This window comes from Gavia stellata, chromosome 24, assembly GCF_030936135.1.
Source record: "Gavia stellata isolate bGavSte3 chromosome 24, bGavSte3.hap2, whole genome shotgun sequence".
NCBI classification, from domain to species: domain Eukaryota; kingdom Metazoa; phylum Chordata; class Aves; order Gaviiformes; family Gaviidae; genus Gavia; species Gavia stellata.
The window spans coordinates 6,849,039-6,873,442 of record NC_082617.1 but is presented as its reverse complement, the minus strand read 5'-3'; the positions used below and the strand labels follow the sequence as shown (position 1 = coordinate 6,873,442).

The following is a 24,404-nucleotide window of genomic DNA, read 5'->3' as shown; positions in this document are numbered from 1 at the left end:
TTATCCAAGGTGGATATCCACCTTTAAATGCTCTTTATACGCATATACAAATTAGATCAAGTTAAAATGGACACCCATTACATATATTCAGCCAAATTAGACATTAAGTGAACAGTCAGAGCACACGATGGCCATCTGTAGTATTTCTTCAGTGTTGCAGACAGATGTATTAATCCCTACTCATTTCCATTGCTAGGAAAAAAAAAAATTAAGATTACACTTAACAAATATGGTTTATTCTTTTAGCATGATAGTTTACTCTTTAGCCATTGCCAGGAGTAAACCCTTAAGTTTCACAGGAAATTCAGTATTATCAGTACAGTAGCAAGAGTGTTTTGGCACCCTGTAAAATCCTAAAGAATGTGCAAGAAAAATCTCAGAAGTAGCATTTCCTTATCCAGACTTCTCATTTCTTGTTCATGTTTGACTTTACAGAACCTGAAGCTTTGATTACTTTCAAAACAGTTTTTATAGGTTTTCTGCTAATAACCAACAGGGGTGTAACAACAATGGCACAGTATTTTTCCTAAAGCATTAAAGACCAGGAAAAAATTATTTTCCTCGAAGAACTACAATCAATTAGGACTACATAAAAATTAAGTAACGAGGCATCAGCGCAAGTAATAGCACATCGACCCTCTGCCACAACAGGAAGCGGTTTTCCATCTTACAACAAAAAGGAATCAAATGAAAAAGAATCTAAAAATTATACACTTAGTAGGTTTTGCTCCTTCTCTCTCTAGATGGTAAGAAACCATTACTAATTAACATTTTACTTTGCTCTGCAAGCAGGATCAGGGCAGAAGCTTTTGTTGAGATGGAATAAAGTAAATGGTTGCCTTATTTTTGCATTGATCACATGCAGACTGGACGTTGTATTGTCTCTGATAACTGGATTGAATCTAAGCTGGACCAGACACTTAAAGAATGTTTCCCCCACACAGGTTATTTGGGCATGTCTCAAATAGAGATTAATCTTGTTCTGCTGAGTGTATTCTTAAGCATCAAAAAAAGCTGAATTTGACTACAGCAAATTCTGTGAGGAAAAGGAATCAGAGAATATAACAGCAAGTCTTCCCAGAAGACAGTCTTTTCTACACATCCAAAGAGAACTAGCCATTTGAATTTTAGATTAGCTGATACAACATTTTTTTAAATATTTCAAAAGCACAGCATGTTAAAACAACTTTCATTACACTTTGTGGAATACCAGTACCAACAACCTCTATGTGAAATTGTTACAAGCTACTCAAATGCAGTCTCTTAAAATGGAAAAGAGTACAGTATATCTAAAGCATATATACATGCTGCTACCAAGGAAAGAAAGCAGTGAAGTAGCAACTTTTTATACATAAGCTTTGCTAAGAATCTTGCTCTTTGAAATAGCCCAAAAATTAGCTTGCGCTTAAGGTTTATTTTCAACTGAAAAGACTTACAAAAACACCCAAATCTTAATTATAAGACCCCTTGGTCTTTTTATTCTGAGCTTGCATGTTATTTTCATGAAAACTGATTTACTGGAGATACAGTACTGCAAGTTACTACTTTACAAAAAAAAAAAATCTAAGAATCAAGTGATTTTTCTTTTTGCAAAACATGACTATAAACCTCTGTCTTCACACAAGGCATATACACCTACTGCCCTGTCTTACAGAGTTAGGTAATTCCAGAAACTGAATGTGTGGTAGTAACTACCAAATGAAATAGTGGAAACTATCTGAACTGATGATTATCAGTCCACACAACCACAAGGTTGCATTGCCCTACATAAATACTGACCAAACGCCCCCAAAAATGCCAAGAAACTACAAGCAAGTTCAAAACAGGATATTAAAACTGTTTCTTTCAGTGAAGACCAACCAGTCCCTTTGTGTACACATTTAGTTTTATTGTAACAAAGCAACTTGTACACTTTAACGTTTAAAACTGAGCATCTTTCTTTCCTTTCCAGTGAAACAAAAAAAAAAAGAATTTAAAAATAAACAAGAACAAAATTACAATAGAGAATGTCAATTCCAAATAAGATCCTACAGGTTCTGCTGATTCTCCATCAAGTGGCAGGGCTCAAAGTCATCATTAGGAGAAGATTTTATTTTAAAAGTGTCATCTTAAACTGCAAGGATGTTTGTTAAACATCACAATTAAACATGCCAAAGGAGAAGAAGCCATGTTGTCAAAATGCCCACTTAACCCACCCAAACATCTGAAACCCACCCCGGCTGACCTTCTATAACCCCATTTTATTTTTTTTTTTTTAGTTTTTTCTTTTTTTTAAACAAGAGAAAGTAGACAGATACATGTTGGTAAATGCTAACTGTCCATATTCACATAGAGACACAGTGTAATCTCTGAGCCCAATATACAGAGAAAGAAGGAAAAAAGCTAGATTCTATGCACTACTACACAGGGGCCTAGCACTCTTCAGCTTCCAGCAGAGTGAAGGGAGCAGAAGGTTTTCTTTTTTCCCACAGAACATGGTGTGTTGATTCCATAAACAGTTTTTGTTTTGAGACAGAAAGGGATAAAAATGAACTTGAAACAGAAACTGGTAGATTCTTTTCCACTGTATTCTGCTCAAGGTATTTCCCCCAAAATAAATTGTGAACCATGGTGTAGAGGAGAGAAAAAGAGACCTCAAGAGAACAAGGCGACTGAGCACAAGAAAAAAAAGACAGCAACTTGCTCCCAGGGACTGGAGAAAAATTAAAAAGGTAAAAAGGGGGTTTGGAATCCATCAGTGTTCAATTAGTCATCTTCTCCTTCATCCTCCTGTTGAAAGACAAGCAACAATTAAAAAAATCTGATCACTAAACTTTGGACAGCACGAACTTTCAAATGCAATAACCAGAATGTTTTACTACCCTACAGACTATAGTTACTCATAGCATGCTGTATGACTATCTCTCTTTCCCTCTTCACGAAGGAGGGGTAACACTTGCCGTGAGTACCTATCTACATAGAAATCAGTTAATACCTGGATGTCCCAATGAAAAAAACCATCAGGTTTGAAAAACTACCGTGACTTAGAATCACTACAAACATTGACATAACTTTAACATTTAGAATGTGAAGGGGTCATCTTTTTTCCCCTCGTTTTAAACTCTGAGGAGTAAAATGCTTCAACTTTCAGATGCTAAATTCTAGGTTACATAATACAGCTCAGTAGTCTGGTGCCCACAACAGCCCTCCTATCCCAATACAAGTAATTTTTTGCTGCTGAAGTTCACACACCACGCCCAATTACGAGAAACGAAGACTTTCTAAACTTCTAAGTTACCAACACCCTGACTGCAGTCCTTGTAATCCCACTTGCTACTAAAGGAAATTTCTAAATCCTGAACCCAACAGAGTCTTCGCTAAGCTGGCCATAAGCAGAAACAAACCAACAGGTGGAAGGATGACAGAACTGGATGCATCAACAAAAGCTATTTACAAGTAAATCAGTGAACATTCTATCAATGCTTAAGAAAGAATTCTGTTATGCTACTATCCTAGTTCTAGAGCACTTCCCTTACAAATTTACTAAAACTATTAATTTGCACTGTCTCTCATATACACAAACATACTTATTACTACACTGAAACCACTCCACAAGTTAAGGTAATAACACTTCTGCTTCTCCCCTCCGAACACCTTGTCAGTGATCATATAGAAAAGACCTATTTTACCTTTGTAACAATGGCTCAGTATTCTCACAAGATCCCCTCTTATAAATTTTCTCTGATTCTCATACACCAGAGATGGAAGTTGTAAGGGGTAAGATTACTCACCTCTCCTTCCTCTCCCTCATCATCATCTTCATCTTCCTCCCCCTCATCTTCATCTCCTTCTTCGTCAATATCCTCCAATCCTTCTTCCTCTTCATCATCATCATCATCCTCCTCTCCCTCCCCTTCTTCGTCATCCATATCAGGAACCTTAAAAACACATATGCAACATTAACTACACTGATCAAATTCACTTTCACAGTGCTATTACGGGTATGGATCAACAACTCAGTGCTATACTTACCAAGTAGTACTGTAATGGATTTGGCCAGATGTCATCCTTGATGACTTCTCCTAGTTCATCAGCCCCTGCATCGGAGTGGTCAGTGAACCAGGTAAAGAAACTTTCTGGCTCTTCATGCTGCCTCTTCCTACTGGCTTTGTTCTGTGTCTGGCTTGAACGTTTTGTCAGATCCTGAAAAGAAAGTTAAGAAGCTCCCTGAAGAAGTGGTCTTTACAAGGCCTTTTAAAAATATTTAAGTAAGCACTATTTAGAAATTTACTTGTCTAAACAACCACAAGAAGTCACTTACTACTCCCTCTTTCAGGAAGAAGTCTTTAAGAAACATTTGGAACCCAAATGACTCACAGAAAAATATACCACTCAGCCACCTGCATTTCTCATGAATGTGAGAAAACAGTAAAACCACCTGTTTCTTTTAATGACCTCCACTGAAATACTGAAAATTCACAGGATCTTGCATTTGATTTATGCTTCCCTATCCTAGGGAAGCATAAGCATGACAAGTGTTTAATGACATACTGAACTTGAAAGATCTCACAATAGCTAAACGCTACTCAGAGTAGCTGTAATAGTAGCTAAATGCTACGACTACTACATATGCACAATTTAAGAAACACTCAGTCTCCACACCTCTAAGTGTCTCTAACTTGAGATAAAGTACTGCCTAGCCTTCTTATACTAAGATTTCCCACTTTGAAGTCTTCAGGCCATTCTTTGTAGGAAGTGAGAAAAAATACACTAACTGCTAAAACATACAGTCACAAGAACATACATGAGTCCTACATCTACCACCTTACCCCAGAAGTTTAATAAGTTTGCAACAATCTGTTTGCTAAGTCTGAAAAGAAAATTACTATCTGCTATTCTTTCTTTGATCATATCGTAATTCCAAACTTTAGTATTTGTTTTCTTCATAGAATCACAACATTTACAGGTTTAGACTGTTTAATGAAGAACAGTATGGAAATTCACATTGGATTTGTGGTATATTGTAAAGATCATTCGGTTAGTTTGTACTGGACTGTAACTTGTACAAGAGGAAAAGTTCTAGTTCTAAATGAAAAAAGATTAAGTTTTCTTCTCAGTCTGAGGGTGACAAAACAAGCAGTGACTTAACTGCAACCCTCAATTCTACTTTTAAAAACTCATTTCAAAATCTTCAGGATAATATGAAAGCGTTCCCAACTTTTACAGAAACTAACTACAGCAAATTATGTTTGAATACTGTCTGGATGAAAGACATGCCCACATTATTGTGGGGCTGCAGCTTCTACAAAGATGTAGTGTCTGGAAATGAAGTTGAGGAAATAAAGAGGAAAAAAAATTCATACACCCCTATCTGACCCCCCAAAACCCTGCTGTCCTCGGAATTCCTTATTTAATAGTTATCTTAAGAAAACAACAAACCACTGAGTCTAGATCCATGCCAAAGAGAGACAAGCATTAATGCAGTTGTTAATCTCTCTATCTGGTCATACTTGTACTTTCACTGTTTTAATGGCGGTGCTCATATGAGCAAGAGAATTCACTACAGATGTAAAAGCGTATTCTGAACCCGGCAAGATAGGCATGAGCTATGTATGTACAGAAGTGGAAAGGGGATTGAGAGGGGAAGGGAAGACAAGGCAGCGTCAATGGAAAGGAACATCATAAAAATGATGGTATCACACAAGGCAGCAATCATCTCTCCCAGATGCACAGATACATACCTTCCCAGATTTCCATTTGATCTCAGTTGATTTTGAAGATGGGTCTCCACTTTCATTGAGGTGAAACTCTTTGGAGAGAACTTTATTTTCAAAGTATGGATTCTCATCAAAATACTGCAGAGTTGAAAGCAAAGAGTTAGAACCCACATAATTTAAACATGTGTCACGTCAAACCTGGTACTAAATTGATAACTGAAGAGATTAAGTTACAAACTACAACCCAATATGCAATTACATTAAAAGAACCCAGAAAAATCACAAGTGAAGGAATTATTTAAAGTACTTACAAAATCTATTCTGTAACCTGATTTGATGTCTTCAAATTCTGTCACCTCAACTCTGGTCAAATAATGCAGCGCTTCCTCATCTTCTTCTCCCAGCAGTGCAGATACTAAGACAGAATTAGGAATCTCTCATTAACAAAGCATGAAACACATACCATGCAGGTGAAATACAGGAAATTGATAGTAAGTAAGGTTTGAAAAGCAACACATCTGTCCAAGCCAACTTCTTGTGGCCCATTTTTTTCAAGTTACCAGCCAACAGACTATTAGCATTTGTGTGATTTGCATCTGCTGAGGTGAAAACATTGCATTTGCTTGTTGTAGTTCAATGATAAAAAGCAGGAAAAGCTATCTGCATACATCCACCCTTCTCTCTGAAACAGATTTTCACGCATGTAGTTTGCCCAAAGCAGTCTACAAACTTGTTTTGTAGAAACAGTTTATTGTCCAGAGTCCTAAGGAGCTCACCTCCAATTAAAAAAACCAAACAAACTAGAATCCTTTTTTTTTTCTTTAAAGGACCCAATTAACTGAAAAAAGTGGGAAACTTGTAATTTAAAATGCAGAAATAAAACCACCATGGGGTTTTAGTGAACAAGATGTTCCTTTGGTCAACAAGTGCAAGAAATAAAAAGCTTATAAAATGCACTCTAGGACAAAAAGGAAGCGTTTGCATATGAAGCAGGCTTCTGTTTAAAGGTATGCCCAGCAACAATTCTAGAAAACCCTCAGAGCTGCAAGCCACGCACATAACACGCAAGCAAACACTGAATTTACAGGGGGGGAAAAAAAAAAAAGAGGGCTATTAAGAATATACCTTGTGGGTGGTTGACAAATGTTGTTACCCAGAAATTCGGTATTTTGGCGATCAATTCTGACCTCTTCTGGAAGAATGGTTGGCGGAGTTTGTTGTATTTCTGTTCTACTTTCAAAATTTCCTCACTGGCTTGTTCATTCAGTCTGTAACAGAAAGAGCCACGTTAACCACAGGAAAGCAAACTGAAATTTCAAGACGCATCATCAGTAGTTAGCTAAAAACTGGATGGGTCTGATTAGACTAGTCTGCCATATTCAACAAGTAAGGTCTTTCAGACAAGAAACTGAGGCCCAAACCTGTAACCACTATTAAGAAACACACTACCAGAAGCAATCTCACTGATCTTAATGAAACGTTCTTAACACATTGTATGTTTTGCAGCATTACATGAGGGATGGACCCTTATTTATGCAAAGCAAAGTAGTATCTTACCTCTTAAACATTTTGTTTGCAAAAGACCTGAAGATGGATAACACGTAACACTAGCACCTGCTCTTTATAACTATTGGGCAGGCAAGCAAGCTACAGCAAAGCAATTTTGCACCCCACACAAGTAAAATCTAGACGTGACATTTAATGGGTTTTGTAAAAAGGCAGAGCCCTGATACTGCAACAGCTTCACACGGGCAGAACCTCAATAGCACCTGCAGTCTTTGTAGGACAGTGTGCATGGAGAGAAGATCCAAGCAAATACTGACTTAGAAGCCAGAGTTTTGGCATATTAAACTAATGTTTCAGTGACACTTTCTACATATTACTCTACAAGCACATGAATATATTTAAAAAGTTATGTATAATAAAAGCTAACTTCTCAACCAAGTTTTTGGTTCCACTGACAAACATGAAAATACTTTTGCAAAATAGCATACACATTAACTTGAAAAAAAAAAGTAAATTTCTATTATCAAAACCATCACAATTTAGAATTTTAAACTCAAGTTCTACCTTTTTAATTATACACAATTAAACAAGAAACAAGGATACTTCTCCAATTTTTTTATCATACACAAATACTGCTTACATCTAATCAAGTCAGAACACAAGTATATCTTGGTGGAGTTTAAAGAGAGGGAGAACTACAACTGAGTGCTTACTTACTAAATATTTTTGGTTTTGAAAGTTACATTTTAATTTCTGCCAAAACATTTTAAAAGTTTATTAACATTTACCTGTCTATTTCATTCTGTACTTCATCAATGTGTTCAATTGCTTCCTGTTGCTCTTTTTCTGAAAAACAAATGAAAAGGCATCAAAATCCCTTCATTCTCAAGTCTGACAAATCACCTGGGGTTTTCACTTACGACTTTTTCTAGTCATCTACTTTAATAGAAATATCTGTGTACTTCTAAATGTCCTAAGTGTTACTAGGCCTTAAAGCTTCAGCTACTTCCAGGGTGTACTATGGCTGAAGTGCAAAAAAGTTGGATGAAACGACACTCAAAGCAAGTTTACCCCTAGAAATCACAGCTCACATTCCCCTACACAGTTTTACAAGTCAACTTAAATGGTAAGTCAATCATGACAGATTAATAACAATTTAATTAAAAAATTGTAAGCCGTATCTGCTAAGACCAACACATCTGAAGGAACGTTAAGTAGTTTAGAGAGGACAGAAATAGCAATAGATATAGCGTAACTGGGAACGCGCCACCTTCCAAAAACCAAAAAAGAACGCTCGAAAGCATGGCTACAAGCAAAAAAGACTTAAAAGTCGCCGTCTGGCAGATGTTCTCTAATCGGAACTTCCCCTCGACACAGTCTGGCGAAGGTCTCGGTTACAGGAGGACTGTTTACCTATCGCGCTGGGAGATGAATGAACGGCAGCGGGAAGTCGCTGGAGCAGCGCAGCGCGCTCACTCCTCCCCCGTAAGTTTCCCGCACGGCTCAGCCCGCGTTAGGGGACAGCTCTCCCCGCTCCCCAGCTGCGCGGGTGGATGCGCTGCCTCCTCCCCACGACGGAGGAGCGGCCGGGTACGGAAAGCACGTGTGTGACCGGAGCTCGCAGCGGGCGCAGCACCGCGGGGCGCAACGGCGGACTTGATGGAAGGAGGAAGGAGAGCGCTGCGCCCTTCCCGCGGCGGCGGCCGCCGGCAGGAAAGCCACGGCGCGGCGACCTTTAAAAATCCCGGAGCTGCCGCGATCGCACGTGGGGACGGCGCGGGCGGCTCCATCGCCGCGCCGCCCGAGTACCGCGTGGCTCCCCGGGCGGACAGGCCCCGGCAGCGGCGGCGCAGCCGGCGCCGCTCCATCCCCGCGCGGCGGGGCAGCACCACGCGGCCGCGGCGGCGCCGAGACCAAGAGGCGGCGAAGCATCATGGCGGCGGCGGAGCACAATGAGGCTCCGCGGATGCTGCTCCGGGAGGGGGGGGGGCGGGGGGGGGTCCCGCTGCTCCGCCAAGGCCGCAGCGCCCCCCGCCCGGCCCCGCCTGCGCCCGTGGGGAAGGAGGCCGGGCCGGGGAGCGGAGACAAAAGGGCGCTAACATGGCCTCCTCCTGCTGCTGCTGGGGCCTGCACATCCGCCCGGCCGACCCCGCGCTCTTCCCGCCTCCGGCCCGGCCGCGGCCCGTGTGGCTGGGGAAAATGGCGGTCGGTGCGGCGCGGTGCGAGGCGGAGGCCGCGGCGGCTGCCGCCATTCCCTTCCCGCCCCCGGCGCGGCCTCACCTGAGGTCTCGTCGGCCCCATCGTGGTTGGAGTTCAGCTCCTTCTTACTGACTTTGGCCGCCGGCGCCGACATGTTGGTGGCTGCGGAGCGGAGCGCGGAGGGAGGGGGGCTGTAACGGGACTGAGCGGAGGGGGGGGCCGGGCACAGACTCCTCCTGCTACTGCTGCTGCCACCGCCGCTCTGGCTCCCTCCGCCGCCGGGGCGCTCCCGCCTCCTCCGCCCGGACCTGGGGCTCCCGGATAACAGGGGGCGGCAGCGGCGCTCGCACTGCCTCACGCTCCCCACAGCCAGAATCACCACCACCGCCGCCTCCTCCTGCTGCTGCTGGCGAGGGGCGGGCAGCGCGGCGCGCAGGCGCAGCAACCCCCCCTCCGGGGCACTGGGGGGACGACGGCTACAGCGCGCAGACGCACCAAGCTCTCCTCCCGAGTGCTAGGCAGCGGGCGTCAGAACGCGCAGACGCGTTCTACTCCCCTCCTCGAGAGAGGGCGAGCGCACTGTTCTGCGCAGGCGCCGGCCCCGCCTCCTCGCCGCGGGCGGCCCGCGCGCAGCCGCAGATAGGCTGCTCACCAGCCCCGCCCCCGCCGGCCGCCCCACGCCGGGCGCCCATTGGCCGCGCCTTGCGCCCTCGGAGGGAGCGGGGGGCGGGCCTCGGCGCGGAGACACAGAGGACGGCGCGAGAGGCGGGAGAAGGGCGGGGGGGGGGGGGCGGGGGGGGGAGTAGGGCGGTGGCGCGCGCAGGTGTGCGCGGGGGGTGGGGGCGCGCATGCGTGCGCGCGCCGCGGCCGTTGCCTGGAGCACGTGGCCGCGCGCCCTCACGGTGGGTGCCGCGCTCGAGGCTCGCGCGTCCCCTCACGGCTGTCCCCGCCCTGTGTGGAGACGCGGTCAGTGACAGGGGCGATCGCTCTCCTCGCGTGGGGGTGGCCGGGATCCCCCAGGAGAAATGGGGGGGGGGAGGGTGGCATTTGGGACCACCGGTCCCCAAACGATCCCAAAGCGGCAGCCGTTCCGAGTAGTCCCACAGCCTGAGGTGGCCCCTCCGGCCGGGCCCCAGCACCTCCTGTGCCTGGAGAGGCTGCGTGAGGTGAGGTCGCATTTCCACCCTGCCTTGCTCAGGGAACATGGCGACCCCCATCGCACTGCACTGCCTCCCTTAGCTGGAACATGACCCAAAGCAATAACGTCAGACATTAACATTGTAAGGGCACAGAGGCCCTGTCGGTCACATCCAGCCCACTCAGTTAATGTGGGAGCACAACTCTAGAAGGTCATGGAGCCCAGCCGTCTGCCAGCACACCTGCCACTGCACCAAGAGTGAGCAGACTTTAAATAACCCTTTCTGTCCCTTTCCTGTCCACCTGTCATGGAAGAGCTCACTGCAGCTTCACAGCTACAGCTAACTGTTCTGCTCTTAAAGTAACAGCCAAGCCATGCTGTTCTATCAAAATACACAGCGTGTCATTCACAGATGAGTATTACGATACAGATCAGGCTAAGGAGCAAGTACAGCTTTAACGAAGTAGGAACTTGCCCTTTGTGTTTGCTTCCCAGTCACACAATATTCTCACATTCTCCTTGCTTGTTTCCTTTTTTGTCTCCTCTTCAAGTTGCCCTTCCAATGGACTTACTCAACAAGGCCGGGATTAGTTCCTGCCTCCTCAGAGATCTTACTATAGTTTTCCGATTCCTGCTCCCACCTGTTGCTTCCAAATCCCAATTGCTTTTTCTTTTGTATTCCCAGCTGTCACTTCCCACCACCTATATCCTCGCCTCCATTGCCACCCACAGCGGCTGCGGCATGTCCACAATTTGTATTTTGCTTCACCGTGCAAACAGCAGGCAAGAGGAGCTGCCATCCGTTAGCCCTCTGCTTTCACGTACAGCAATGAGCTCTCTTTAACTGCTGGGCACAAAAGGTAAGCAAAGATTGCAACTTTATAAATGTAAGATTATCAAATCCTTCCCCAGAGGGCTGTCTCAAGGCCTTCCTGAAGCCCATCACAGTGAGATAAATTACCTCTGTCTGCCTCTCCCAAGATCAATTAATATGGATATCTTCACATTCAGACAAGGTAAGCTCATGTGCGTGTCTTGTTTTTCTTCCTTCTGTTCCCCTTGAGTCTTTTTACTATGCAGTTGTAGCTGCTTGATTTTTTTTTTTCCTCTTTTTCTCAGCTGTAATTTACTATTACATTGTCTTTCTCTAGAATAGCCTTTGAAGGTCCACAATTTGAAAATACGGGCCCTATGTTTGAAATCCAGTTCCAAGCAAGAACATGGTGATGCAAGTGGCATCTGCCTGCTCCCTACTAGAATCCCTTATTTAGTCTATAAATTACTAGGTATTTCTGAAGTACATAATTAAGGTGTTCCGTTAATGTAAAGTTACATAATTGTGAATTTTAACTGCTATACTGTTAAAAACATTTCTGTGATGTTTATCCTACCCTAAAACTAGCTATTATGCAAGAAAGCAGAGTATATATTAATTATATAGATTAATATTAAAAGAGTCACTTTTTAAGTAGATTGAATTTTGAGACACAAAATACAAACTTATGCTTTCATGCGAAAAGAGAAAGCAGAGAGTTTGAAATTCTTTTTTTTGAGGAAGTAGTGTTCTTTCACATAATTAACTTTCCTTTTTTGCTTGCTTTCTTCACTTCAGTGCTGGTGATGTGCTGTTCCCAGCTTCCTAATAAACCTTTTGTCTTAACTCTTCCTCAGTTCTTTTCCTGTTAGAAAAGCTATGTTAACATCAGTACTTTTTCTCCAGTTATAGATCCTTTCACTCCAGCTGACGGGGTACAAATGCTTTAACAGCCTGTATTCTCTGCTTTTCAAAAGACAGCCTCACTTATACAGTTCAGCTGCGGTCTAACTTCTGGGTACATTTCATAAAAGGTCTCAAAACAACAGGTGCTTACATGCTTCTGGGGCTTGGCTCAAAGAATTTGACAAAAATCCACAGAATGATGCCGTCTCTGCACTCTCCTCCTTGCTTTAGAGAGAAATGAAGTAGTAAAACTAAGCCACTGAGTTAAGTAGTTGTTGAGCCCTAGGAAGGATGAAAGTAGAGCACCTCCAGCAGCTTTTGCTGCTGAATTGATTTACTGTTTGTTCTTGCTGCATTGTTAACATGTATGCTCAGGAGGAACAGGACTCAAATATTTGTGAAGAAGCAAGTAGCAGCACAACTCCAACTCAGTCTGAAACCATTCCTCCGTGTAGGTACCCCAAACCCCACGTAGTTTCATTTCAAAGGAAGGAAAATGGTACCTAGGTGGTACAAAGCCTTGTTGTTACATGAGTTACCTGCTGTTACACAAGATTTTCAGAAATGACATGTGATGCTTAGACCTAATGTGTAACTGTGTGTAATATCCCTGATACTATAACAACAACAAAAATACTTAGAGGTTTAATTGATAAACATTTAGTTACCTCCCTTCACTTCTTTCTGATGTTTTTCATTATCTGTAACTAACCTCTAAGGCAGTTTTAGGCCTTGAATAACTGTTGGGGGGTTAAAATGTATAGTTACAATCCTGTGATATAGGGTGTGTGTGAATGTATTTAGAGAAGGTGATGTCCTCCTTCTTTCATCTTCTTCTAAGACCTTTCTCAGCTCTGATTACATCAAATATATAATACAACAGTAACATTTTTTCCTGAACTATACTGTCCAAGTAGCTATGCTGCCTATATCACAAATAGCTCTTTTCCCTCCGTGTTACAGAGTTAGTATTCCTGCTTCTGTTTGAATTTCAGGTTGCACGGTTCAAGTTGCAAAACTATACTGTATGTGGCATCTTTCAAACTCAGTGCATGAGTACTCTGGTGTTGACAAATAGGCGAGTTAGATCTTTGCAGCCTTCTGGATGGCAATGACTTTGTCAGGCAAATGAAGAAAATTTGTGTTAGTTTTCCTTTATGGATATTTGGATATATGGTAGGGTTGGCAGCAGCTGATAATGATTAATGGCCTTACAATTTACATAGAGTGTAGCAGTAACTGCACGTTTTTCTCAAAAATTGAATAAATAGAGCTTCTTCGTAAAGACAATCTCATATTTGCTCCTTGATGTAAAAGTTCGTATCTCCCAATATTTCTTTCCTTAGTTAGGTATGTTACTACAAGACAGAGACATAATTGGTAATCATGCTTAGTTTCTGGAATGTCAGGTCATGAATCCCTGATTGGCCAAGTGAAATCAGAAAATGTGCTAAATCCTCTCAAATACAGTGTAATGATGTGTGAAAAAGAAAGAACAGTACATTTCCTTCTAAGTATTTCTGCAATGCAAAATGGGCATACATAAAATCATGCAAGTCAATATAAATAATAGCAGCTTACATTTTTATAGCCTTCCATCCCAAAGATTCTCACAGCCTTTACAGAAATTATTGTAGAGAAATATAAAACAAGGATCATTTTACCACTGCTGAAATGCAACCAACTGCTTAACAATTGTATATCTATGCTGGGAGCCTGGTCTTCCACAAAGAACTTGCAGACTTGAGCTCTGTATTAGGAACAAAGATTCCCCCTTGGAGTGCAAGACAAAATTTTTTAGAGTGTATGAAAGCTTTTAAATTACTGAGTACTCCAGGGAGTTGAAGGCTGCACAACATCTCAAGCACACATAAGCTTGTACTTGATAGTAAAGTCTGACTGGCATATCAGTGCTTACTCTAAGCAGCAGGCAGAGACACACCAGCCGGTTTGCTGCGTGTAATCAGTTTGACAGCCCCCAGGAATTGCCGAGTCTCCATGACCCTAGAAAGACAGTTTGGCACATACATTAAACAGTCAAATACCTCCCCTCCAACTGTTTATCCATCTCCACTAGTCACAGACTTTCCCAGTCGAGCGCTCACATTAGAAATGAATGGTTAGATAATGATGGAAGAATCTTCCACGTGTCCTCACAGTTGTTGCAGTTTAAACCCTCGGATGAAAATATTTCTGGGCTGATAAGTGCTTTTGAAGCAGTATGGTGGTTCAGTAACACAGACGACAGGGAGTGACTAATAGTATGTAGTTGAATAAATCCAGTGATTGTACTTGGGTTTTTTAATATTTTTATTTTTGGTAAAGTTCCCGTTAGACATTGTTGCTAAACCTGTTTTTTATTTTTTCCTGTACCAACCTTTTTAACTTACCAGAGCACTTGCTTGTAATCTGTGAAGAGCTGGATGGTCACGTAACACTTGTGCTCATTCCCAGATACTAGAGAAGAAGCAGCAGTCAAAATATTTTTAAAAGTCTTAAATGACATTCAAAGTCAATGAAACCTAACACGCTTCTGAACACGAGATATAAGCTTTTCAGATATGTGGGTGTTTAAGAATGTTTTGCTCCTATTTTTCACGTAAGGTGTACAGTTGTGAATTTTGCAGGCAACTGAACTGACCTGTGCCTTCCAGAACATTAGGGAAAGTTGTTTGTTGGAAAATTCTCTTGAAGTTACATTCTGCATTGTGAAATTAAGAGTCCCTGCCCAAAGAAACATTTGGAGGAGTTTCCTGCCCTTCTGGTCTTTCATACAGATTTTATATCTCAGGCATTGTTGTTGTCCTGTTCCTTGACTTAGATGGAGCCCTGTGGCTGTTAACTACCGATCCACTGTGCCAAGACACATATATAGATGCTGTTATAAATCCAGCACTACCGAATTGCATTTTCTAAAAGCAAAAATGTTTAAATATCAACTTGCCCAAATGTGCTACTACCATTTCCAGATGTGACTATCTATCTCCTTTTGCCTGAGGAGTTCACAGTCCAAGATGGGATCTGAAATGTACAGAAGTTTTGTTTGAAGACATGTATTGGCATATGCAAACCTGTCTCTTCACTATCTGCAACACCTGCAGGGTGTTACAAGGGCAGATACTTAGATTTATTTGTTGCATTCACACCAGTGGATGTTCAAAAGCTATCTGTAGGAATACACAATTAACTAGTTTCGCAGGACAGTATTAGAGCCAATCCATCCTGCACTGAGGCAATGGAAGACTTCAACCAAGCTTAATACAGCTACAGTTTCACAGCAAATGTGTGAAAACCAAGATGTTTATTTGGAATCATCTGGTGATTAAATGATACATGTTGTGGTTCACTTTGTATTTATGTTTAAGGCTTTCTTTTACTACATACATTCCTGCGTAATGAAAGCTCTAAACAGAAGTTGCTGGAAAAACTGACCACTTACAAGAAGTATTCCTAGGTAGAATGATCAATCACAAATAAAGACACTTTCAAACTGGAATGCTGCAGTATTTATACTGGGAGTTATTCTGGAATAGATGTGCCAACCAAATTTTTATGTAGAAGGCCCTGAAATAATTCACAGGGGAAGCAGCTGCTAGTCTTTGATTTCCTTCAGTGGTGCTCTGTCTGAAGAAAGGCTATAATTCCCTCACAGCTAGGGCAGAAGCTCTAGTGCGAAATAAAATCTTTCTAATGAGACACAACAGATAGGGATAACAATTCATAGAAGTTATAAATTTATATGAATGCTGAATTGAAGTTTTAGGATAATCAAGCAGTAGGGGTAGAGCACTGTTGAGGACTAGGAAAAACTATACTTTGTGTTTCTGTGGGTTCCCCTGCAAGGAGACTTTCAGATGATCCTCTCCCTCTTCTCCACTCATGGGAAAGTTAAGAGGGAGCCAACTTTTCTACAAAGAGAATTTATAAACGTTTGCTTTCCAGGATTTTAACTCTGGCCAATTCCTGAAACTCTTTTATTTATCATCTCCTCAGTCCTACAGCAGGAAAACTCTTGCTGAATCCTAAATAACGTTGAGTAACACTTCAAGATTCGGTCCCTTAGGAATAGCAGTAGAGACTAAAATTTTACACTATGTGTATTCCATCCATTGTCTTCTTACCAAGTGGCAGCTGTTTTTGTGGGAATCATTAAAAACTACTCTTGTTATGTAGAGCACTATCGATATTTGAACTCTCTGGGGGAGTAACCTCTGTTTCTATCCAGAAAATATCAGATTAAAAGAAACACATGCAACATTGCTCAGTGAAGAGCGAGTACGTTATTTAGAATTCTGTAGTTTCAAGTTGGCATTATTTAAACATTTGCAGTGTGTCTTGAGTCTTGTGTAGGAGTATAGTGACAGGAAAGGTGAAATAAAAAAGAGGAAAATATGTAGGGATCTGTCATATACAGTGTTTGCTATAATAATACGTTGTACACATTATTCTTTTCATCTGAGAATGTCAAAGCTCATTAAAAAAATCTAGTGAGGAAAGTAATTCTTTTATTGGTAGGTTAACTGAATGCCAGAGTTATTCAGAGTTATTCCTCATTAGAGCTCAAGACAGAACTCAGGAATAGAACTAGTCTCCAACTTCAGCTACATAAAATGCTGCACGAGTTGCCAACAATGAAGATCTGCAAGTGGAATTTGGTTAATTGTGTCAGTCTGTAGGAACGCTTATTATTTTTTGGTATTACAATAGCTCTGAGAGTCCTACGAGTTCTGCGACTGTGATTCCTTTGCGCAAGGTGCTATCTGAACACAAAGCAGAGAGGTGGTTCTGGCTTGGAAGAATGTAAAGTCTTTCAGGACATAGTTTGACAAACTGTTTTTTGGTAGAAGTTTCTACTTATGCATTCCCCACCATGCATTCCTCCCCTCTTCGCCTTCACACTATCCCTGAATTGTGCCAGTGCAGGTTTTTTTGCGTAGCCCCATGTTAAATTGAATCAGGAAACTGGTTTCAATTAGAAATAGTCCCCATAAAAAACATTTATTTTTAACTCAGACTAGCGCTCTGATCTGGTTCCCTGGTGCAGATGCATGAACAACGTTACAAGAAAGAGGGTCCCATGAAGGCAGGAATGAACAAGGCATGGGTAAGGAACATGTTGCCTAAGTCTTGCTTACTTAGAAGAGGTGTTTGTCAATCTGTGCCCTTAACTTAGCCTAACCATGACAAAGTTGCAATTGTAACTGATGTGAAAAAAAACAGCAATATTTTTTTTGTAAGTTTTGTTTACATTAACACAAGCAAGTGGAATATATCAATAAACAAAATAGCAGATCTGCCACCTCAGGTGATACTGTAAAAGTTTTCAGAGTAGAATTTGAGATCATTGACAAAAAGTCATCCTTCCCCTTTCGGATTCAAAAATAACGTCTCTCAAAAACACACAAAGGAAATAACCTTTAAACTCCATGTTTGTTTTTGCAGTGGTATGACTGGAAAATAATTTCATCTGCCTTTACAAAAGGGGGGGGGGGGTGTAAAACAAAGTAGAGACCATTTCCCTCCCACCACAGTCGTACATCTATTATCTGACTCACCACTTCTGGGATTCCTTCTGGCAGCACTGGTTTTATTGCACTGAAAATTCAAGCATGTGAAAATATTCCCTATTTTCCAGTTACTTTGTTCACTGTTTCGTTCAGGTCAGTATTCCTTCCTTTAGAGGTTTGGAACTGAACATTCAGATAGTGCTGGATATTGCTGTTCTTAAGCCTTGTGAGAAGGACCAGCACAGAGGAAAGGAAGGGGGGAGGGAAGGGAAGGGAGAAATGAAAGGGGAGGAGAGTCCGTATCTGAAGAGAGACTCCAGACTAGCGAAATTTTACTGACATCCATTCAGTATCCAGCAGGGTCTCCTTCAAGGGCTTTTACTGAGATCCAAAGGCCCTTGCAATTCTCAGAGGCATTTACATGCAACGTTGCCCTCTGGGAGCTAAGGTATAACTGTACTCCTGGATAATAATAACAAAGAATACTACCAGACTCCTATTGAAATGTCAACCAGGCACTACTGTTGTAGAGAGTAACAAAGAGATGCTAATATAATTAATTATGAAGCCTCAGTACCCTCATTAACACATCTTTAGTGCCTAGATCTTTGAAAATCAGCTGTATAAAGTGACTGTCTGAGTTAATTCCTTATAAATTGCCTCCTGTCACATCCCAGCACTGCAGCAAGTTCTCTCAGGCCTTGTTGATGCTAAGAAATCTGGGGGTTTTTTTAGTACTGATGCTGTTATACTGGTGTTATTAAGGGTATAAGCTGTTGCATAAGCAGGAGTTTGTCAGGCTAGAATAGAGCAAAATAAAAATGCCTTTAGTCAACCCAGCTTCCACAACTGGTAGCATAGATAGGAAAAGTTTGAATCAATTAAATGGAAAACTAAGGACAAAAGAAAAACAGGAATGAAAGGTGTCACATAATTTGGCATTAAAATGTTTCCGGACCTTTTTTTAAATTTGAGGATCGCAGCTAGTTTATAGCTCTCCCTCCTCCTACTGCCTTTACGACAGCATTTCAGCTCCAGGCCTCATTCCAGTGCATCCTCCCTCCCCACCACTCCCGCTTACAAATATATATTTCAATAGACTTAGGCTACATGGAGTTCCAAAACCAGCATGTAATTGGTGCAATTGTCTTTTACACTTCTCCACAGAGAGCCACATTCATGCCTTCTTAAGCCCTGTTTTGTCATGTTTTCACTCCTTTTTAAGTTAGACTGGCGTCAGTGCTTGTGTTGGGAACCCTACATACACACTAAAGAAAAAAAGTTACACAAACTGCCTATATTGGTGGTTCATTCTGTTATTTCTGAGTACCAGACTACTACCCTGTCATTCTCCTAAAAGATAAAGGTGCCATCTTATAGAGGCAATAAAAAGAAAGTGATCATTACAAATCACTTGGCATTTTCTGCAGCAGTCGAAACACTCACACTGACATATCCAATTTGTCTGTACAAGATACTCTGCTTCCCTTAATCTTCCATGTGCTTTTGAGAAGATGATAATCTTTCTGCAGTGCATAATTTTATAAAGTTACCTCTGTGTGTGCTTGTATAATATGTTCCCGGAGCCTTTAGGATCCTTGTTATACTTGGGATAACGGACCAACCAAAATTTATTTGCCATTTCAGAAGTGGCTTTCACACTAAGTGTAAGATGATTTTGCTGGTCTAGCTAAACTGGCAATATGCAAACTCTCTAAATGGAGGTGAATTTTATATCAATAAAAGGAGTCCTTGCAAATCTGTCTTTCCTACTCTATTAGTTAACATCATGGTAGGACCATTATTTTATTCTCCACTCTTAAATTACATATCCGTACCCAGTAAAGCTGTGATGTATTTATTGATCATTCAGTGTTTGTAGAAATAATGTATAAGAAATTAAAGTAGCTAAATAGATTTCTGAAGAGCGATCAAGAACTATCATGCAAATTCTGCTTGCTTTACATGAGTACAAATCTGATGGTACTGAGTGGAATGTAAGTACTTATTTCTGAATGTCCTTTTTTGAAACAACGCTTCTGCAAAGGATAGCCAATTCTATTCAGATAAGTAATACCTGTTTGCAGTGCTTTTTGAGATAGCCAGCTGCTTTATACATATTAATTAGAATTCCAACAACTGTTTGAGATACTATAGACATAGTATGAGTTGATGAAGTGATGTACAGAACAGATAAATAATTTTTAGTCATGCATGGTTACTGAATATGGGATTAATTTAAGGGATCTCAGCGTTTTCTTCCATGTTGTCAGCACTGCAAAGGGTCAGCTACCTTTTAGAGTGGCATGCCAGATTGTACTTTTATTTCTGAGATTAGACGGTGGGCATGCTGGTACAGACTCAGCGGGAACTGGAGGCTGCTGAGTCTAAAAGGAGAGTGACACTGCCAATCACCTTGTTGACAGCATCCAGCCTCTGTCCAAGGCAGAGGCTCCCAGCTGCCACCGAGTTCGGAGCACCATGACAGCCAGGAATTGGGATCCTCAGCCTTTCACAGATGCCTCTTTCGATATGCCATGGCTCTTGGCCCTCTGCCAGCTCTTGCTCACCATTCAAAACCCGCCGGCATGGTGTCTTTGCGCCCCTGTGGTGATAGCTTGCTGACACCTGCCACAAAGCAAGCTTTCCCTGTGCTCCTTCCCATTTTGGTTACAACTGACTAAAATCTTTGTCTTACCAATGTAGGAATGAATACAGGATAGGCAATACCTGCACAGTGCAAGAAATCATACCCATAATATTTAATAAGGACCCTCCCCAACTCCTAATTCTACAAAGCATAATAGAGCTATGATTTTAATGGAGATGGATTATTTTTATAATGTATCATGTCTCTAGGTGTAACAGAACTTCAGAAATGAGGCAACGTGTTTTCCGCCTAAATTGAAAGTACAGTTTTCAAAGCAAAAAGGGCACAGAATTTGCAGGGACATTTGGGAGGGGGGACAGGGAAAAGGAGGTCAGAAATTAGAGAAAATGCTTGAGCCCTTTACAGATGGCACTGGAGAAGAAATAGCTGGAGGATTCACACAGCTTGAGGTAACACACTGAGTCCACCCAAGAACCTGAACCCTCATTAAGCTATCGAGTATCTGGCTGGCTACACAGACGCTGTGTTCTCACCACTGAACAGTTGTGACGTTTCTTCCCTTCAGGTTTAGTGAATGTGTGAATACCTGTTGTTTTAAAATCACAAATCTCTAACAAAAAGAATAAGACGTGTACCTTTGCAATGCATCCACAAAATATGTATCAGATACAGTTGAAACACCGCTTTGTAGTTTAGGAACTTTGGTCCTGTTCTTTCTTGTGCCATAAATTCCCAGCATGATTTGGCAAGTTATCTAACCCTTACACCTGAAATTTTCCCTGTCAAAAACTGGCATCAGCAGTCCTCTACCTTGCAGAGCTTTGGCAAGGGTAAAATAAATGCTTGTGGTATATTCTGAGTATGAGATGAGGAGTGTCACAGGTAACACTGCAGAGATAAACAGACTTCAGTCAACTCATTACTTCTCGGTCTTGCAATTGAACTCCAAAATCACCACCTACAGTAGTGTGATAGGGTGCTGCTGTTGCTAAAAACTTTCAGGAATGAGCTACACCAGACTATTGCTGAACCTGAAGAGGTGTCCTTTTAAATAATGCTGCAGATGTAAGAGGCTTTCCAGTAATTTTCCTTTTGGGTAGTAGCTCGATTACACAAGACCTAGTTCAAAGCTAAACAGCATAGGAGTAACTGATCTGGTATTGTCTGTACCCAAGTAACAAGCACGAAGTATCAGCATAAAGCCAGCTCAAACTCTATATTGCATACTTGGGGTAATTTAAAGGCAATACAATTAACTACCCAGGCCTCAGCCAAACCAAATTCGTCATGCTAGGCAATACAGTAGTGCACAGGTTTGAAATGAACAATTGGGGAAACAGAATTAGGTCTTGCTGGTTATACCAGCTGGGGAGACAGGTAGAATCTGGAGCGACAATTCTTTGATACAAACCCTTTTTATTGTTTGAAGAGTTTTGTTGTTTGGCTGCGTTTCGGGGTTTGGGTTTTGGGTTTTTTTTTAACAAATATGTAAAAAGTTCTGTTCCTCTGAACAGAGCCATCAATCAGTAAAAGGCAATGCCTTTGATGCGATTTCAAGCCTCTCACTGTCAATCTAAGCCCCAAGAGCTCTTTCTCATGGCCGGACACTCCATTCTTGTTTGAACGATGCATGTTGTTCATCCTTACTTGCATCTGTTTGGGGTGGAGAAGTGGAGGGGAAGGTGTAAAAGGGGCATGCTCAGTTATGTCTCTCTGATTTTGGGTAGACACTGCTGTTTTGGCTGCCTGGAGCCTCAGCAGAACTCAATTGTTTAATTTATCACAAATAGAGGGCAGCTACTGCACCCACTAGTGGGTGAATTTTTACTGAGATGTAGCTTAGAATATTTGTTTTGTCCAGGTCCTAGAAATCATACCCCCCGTGTGCACACTTACTGTTATATCTCATTCTTCTTTCTAATACTTTCTCCACCAGTGCTTCTTGTCACAGTGCTTTCTCTTTACCTTAGTCTTCTCTCGCTCTTGTTTTCTGATGCCAATTTGCTCTACTATGTGAAAGTGAAAACTTACTTTGTCTTATGAAACACTAAGAAGAAAAAGCACAGATCAGCACTGTAGTAATAATAGCTACTTTAGAAGGACTTAGCCTCAGGCTAGTAACAACCCTCCCCCAATTATCCCTGATTTTACCTTATTTCCAACGTAGTGTTACTCTGTTAAAAAAACATGAAAAATTAATGTATCTGTTACTGCCATGCCAGAAAGAAAAAGCAAGATATGTTTTATTGAAATACTGTTGATATATTGAAACCCCAGCAAATCAGAGATATTGGAATGAAGAAGGATTAAACTACAATTACTTAGAACAGTAATCTTCTGGAGCTGTTGGCTCCTTTCTCATCCTCAGGAAAGAAAAAGTCCAGACACGCACCACGTTATGGGGAACGTGTACTACATTTGCAGTGACTTTGCATATTACTTGCTGAAAAAATTGTTGATTTATTTTTGGTCTGTTTCACATATTCAAATTCCAGTTTTCTTATCTCACTTCACCATCTCAAAAAAACACAAACTTTTCTCCTTAGATTCTCTCTGACAAGTTACTTGAAGTTTTTAAATTGCAGTGTTGGCACTTAGCATTTTTATTATGATGCAGACCATATATAAATTCACACTTGTAATATTTACTCTACTACCAAACAGTAATATTCCTTGGCAGTTCTAATCATACCAATTAAAGATAATTTAGTGATGACTTAAGAAGATCTATTTATAGATGATAAATCTTAAACGTTAAGAACCTCTTAAAAAACACTCGGCTATTGGGTTCAAATATTTAGTATCGGTTATTCAACATAAGGTAAATTGAGATTAAAAAATCCCCCTACTTCCTGCATTTAACTATTTGCAGTAGAAAAACTAATCCAACAACGCTCACTTTACATACTTTTAAATATATTTTCTATTCAAATTCAACAGCCCTATTCTTTCACTCATTAAGGGACAGATTATCTTGTCACTGTTTTGCATCTTCAAGCTGATCTCTTAAAAAATAAGCATTTCTCAGCAAGTGCTGTACTAGGATTTCACCAATAATAGCAGCAGAGCACTGTTTTACGATCTAGCAGTCTAGTTCTTGAATTAATACACTGAGGCAGAACACCAAGTATTTCCTCCAGAAAAGGGACTGGAACCCTGCTGTGACAAAACCAATACACTGTTTCCAATACTCTTATGTCTTTTAAAGCTGCTTTCTAAATGGAAGTCTAAAACAAGGTGGAAACAGAAAGCTGGACGAGAGATAAAGACGGTAAAGTAGTCTCAAACCCACAGCTGCAGACACCTGGTTGAAAATCTAAAGAGTTCTAGAGCTGTGGCTTTTGAGATGTTTCACTTGTGTTAAAATTGGTAGAAAAGGACAGCAGACTATACTTGGTCATTAAGTATTGTGATTCACGTCCTGACATTTGACCTGTTAAAAAATAAGCCATACCACAAAAAGGACATAAAAAAATACCCTTCTTGGTCAAGCCAATGGTCCAGCTAGACCGTTATTGACTGCCATATGGCAGTGACCAAAAGCGAGGTGCCAGGGGCCTGCCTACAAGAGAAGTGGACTATGAAAGTGGTCACTCGCACCCCGTCACTGAAAAGCAGTCTCCTACTGCCGCTGTTAGAGCTTCACAGGTACCAGCTACCTCCCACTGCAGGAGATGCCGAGCTTGAACTCTGGAAATGCAGATTAACTCCTGTGCTAACTGGAGAGAGACTGGGGGGACTAAAAGCACCATCAGTCCAACCCAAGAATGGATTTATGTTTTTAGCTGTACTGTGGGGTATCATGAAGGTCCACACAAGCCAGGGGAAGAATCACAGCAGATACACAGTACAGGGTCTGAAATCAGGAGGCTTCAGTTCCATCGGGACTTTTTTCCTTGCTTTTGAAGGAGGTGCCACTTAACCTCTTTCTGCTTCAGTTTCACTATCTGTAAAATGGCTATAATAGTTCTTTGTCATGAGTTTTAGGGAATGTTATTTCACTATTATTTTTAAAGTACTTTAAATT

General features: G+C 41.4%; 1 protein-coding gene across 1 annotated transcript; it reads right to left on the bottom strand.

Annotated features, from left to right (window-relative positions):
• Positions 1-1,728: 1,728 nt before the first annotated feature.
• On the bottom strand, positions 1,729-9,710 carry SET (SET nuclear proto-oncogene). Its single transcript, XM_059828799.1, has 8 exons — positions 9,483-9,710; positions 7,991-8,048; positions 6,822-6,964; positions 6,008-6,111; positions 5,721-5,834; positions 4,012-4,182; positions 3,771-3,917; positions 1,729-2,769 (listed from the first exon to the last, which is right to left on the bottom strand). The coding sequence occupies exons 1-8, from the start codon at positions 9,553-9,555 to the stop codon at positions 2,746-2,748; spliced, it is 834 nt and encodes a 277-aa protein (XP_059684782.1). The 5' UTR covers positions 9,556-9,710; the 3' UTR covers positions 1,729-2,745.
• Between the last annotated feature and the right edge of the window lie 14,694 nt (positions 9,711-24,404).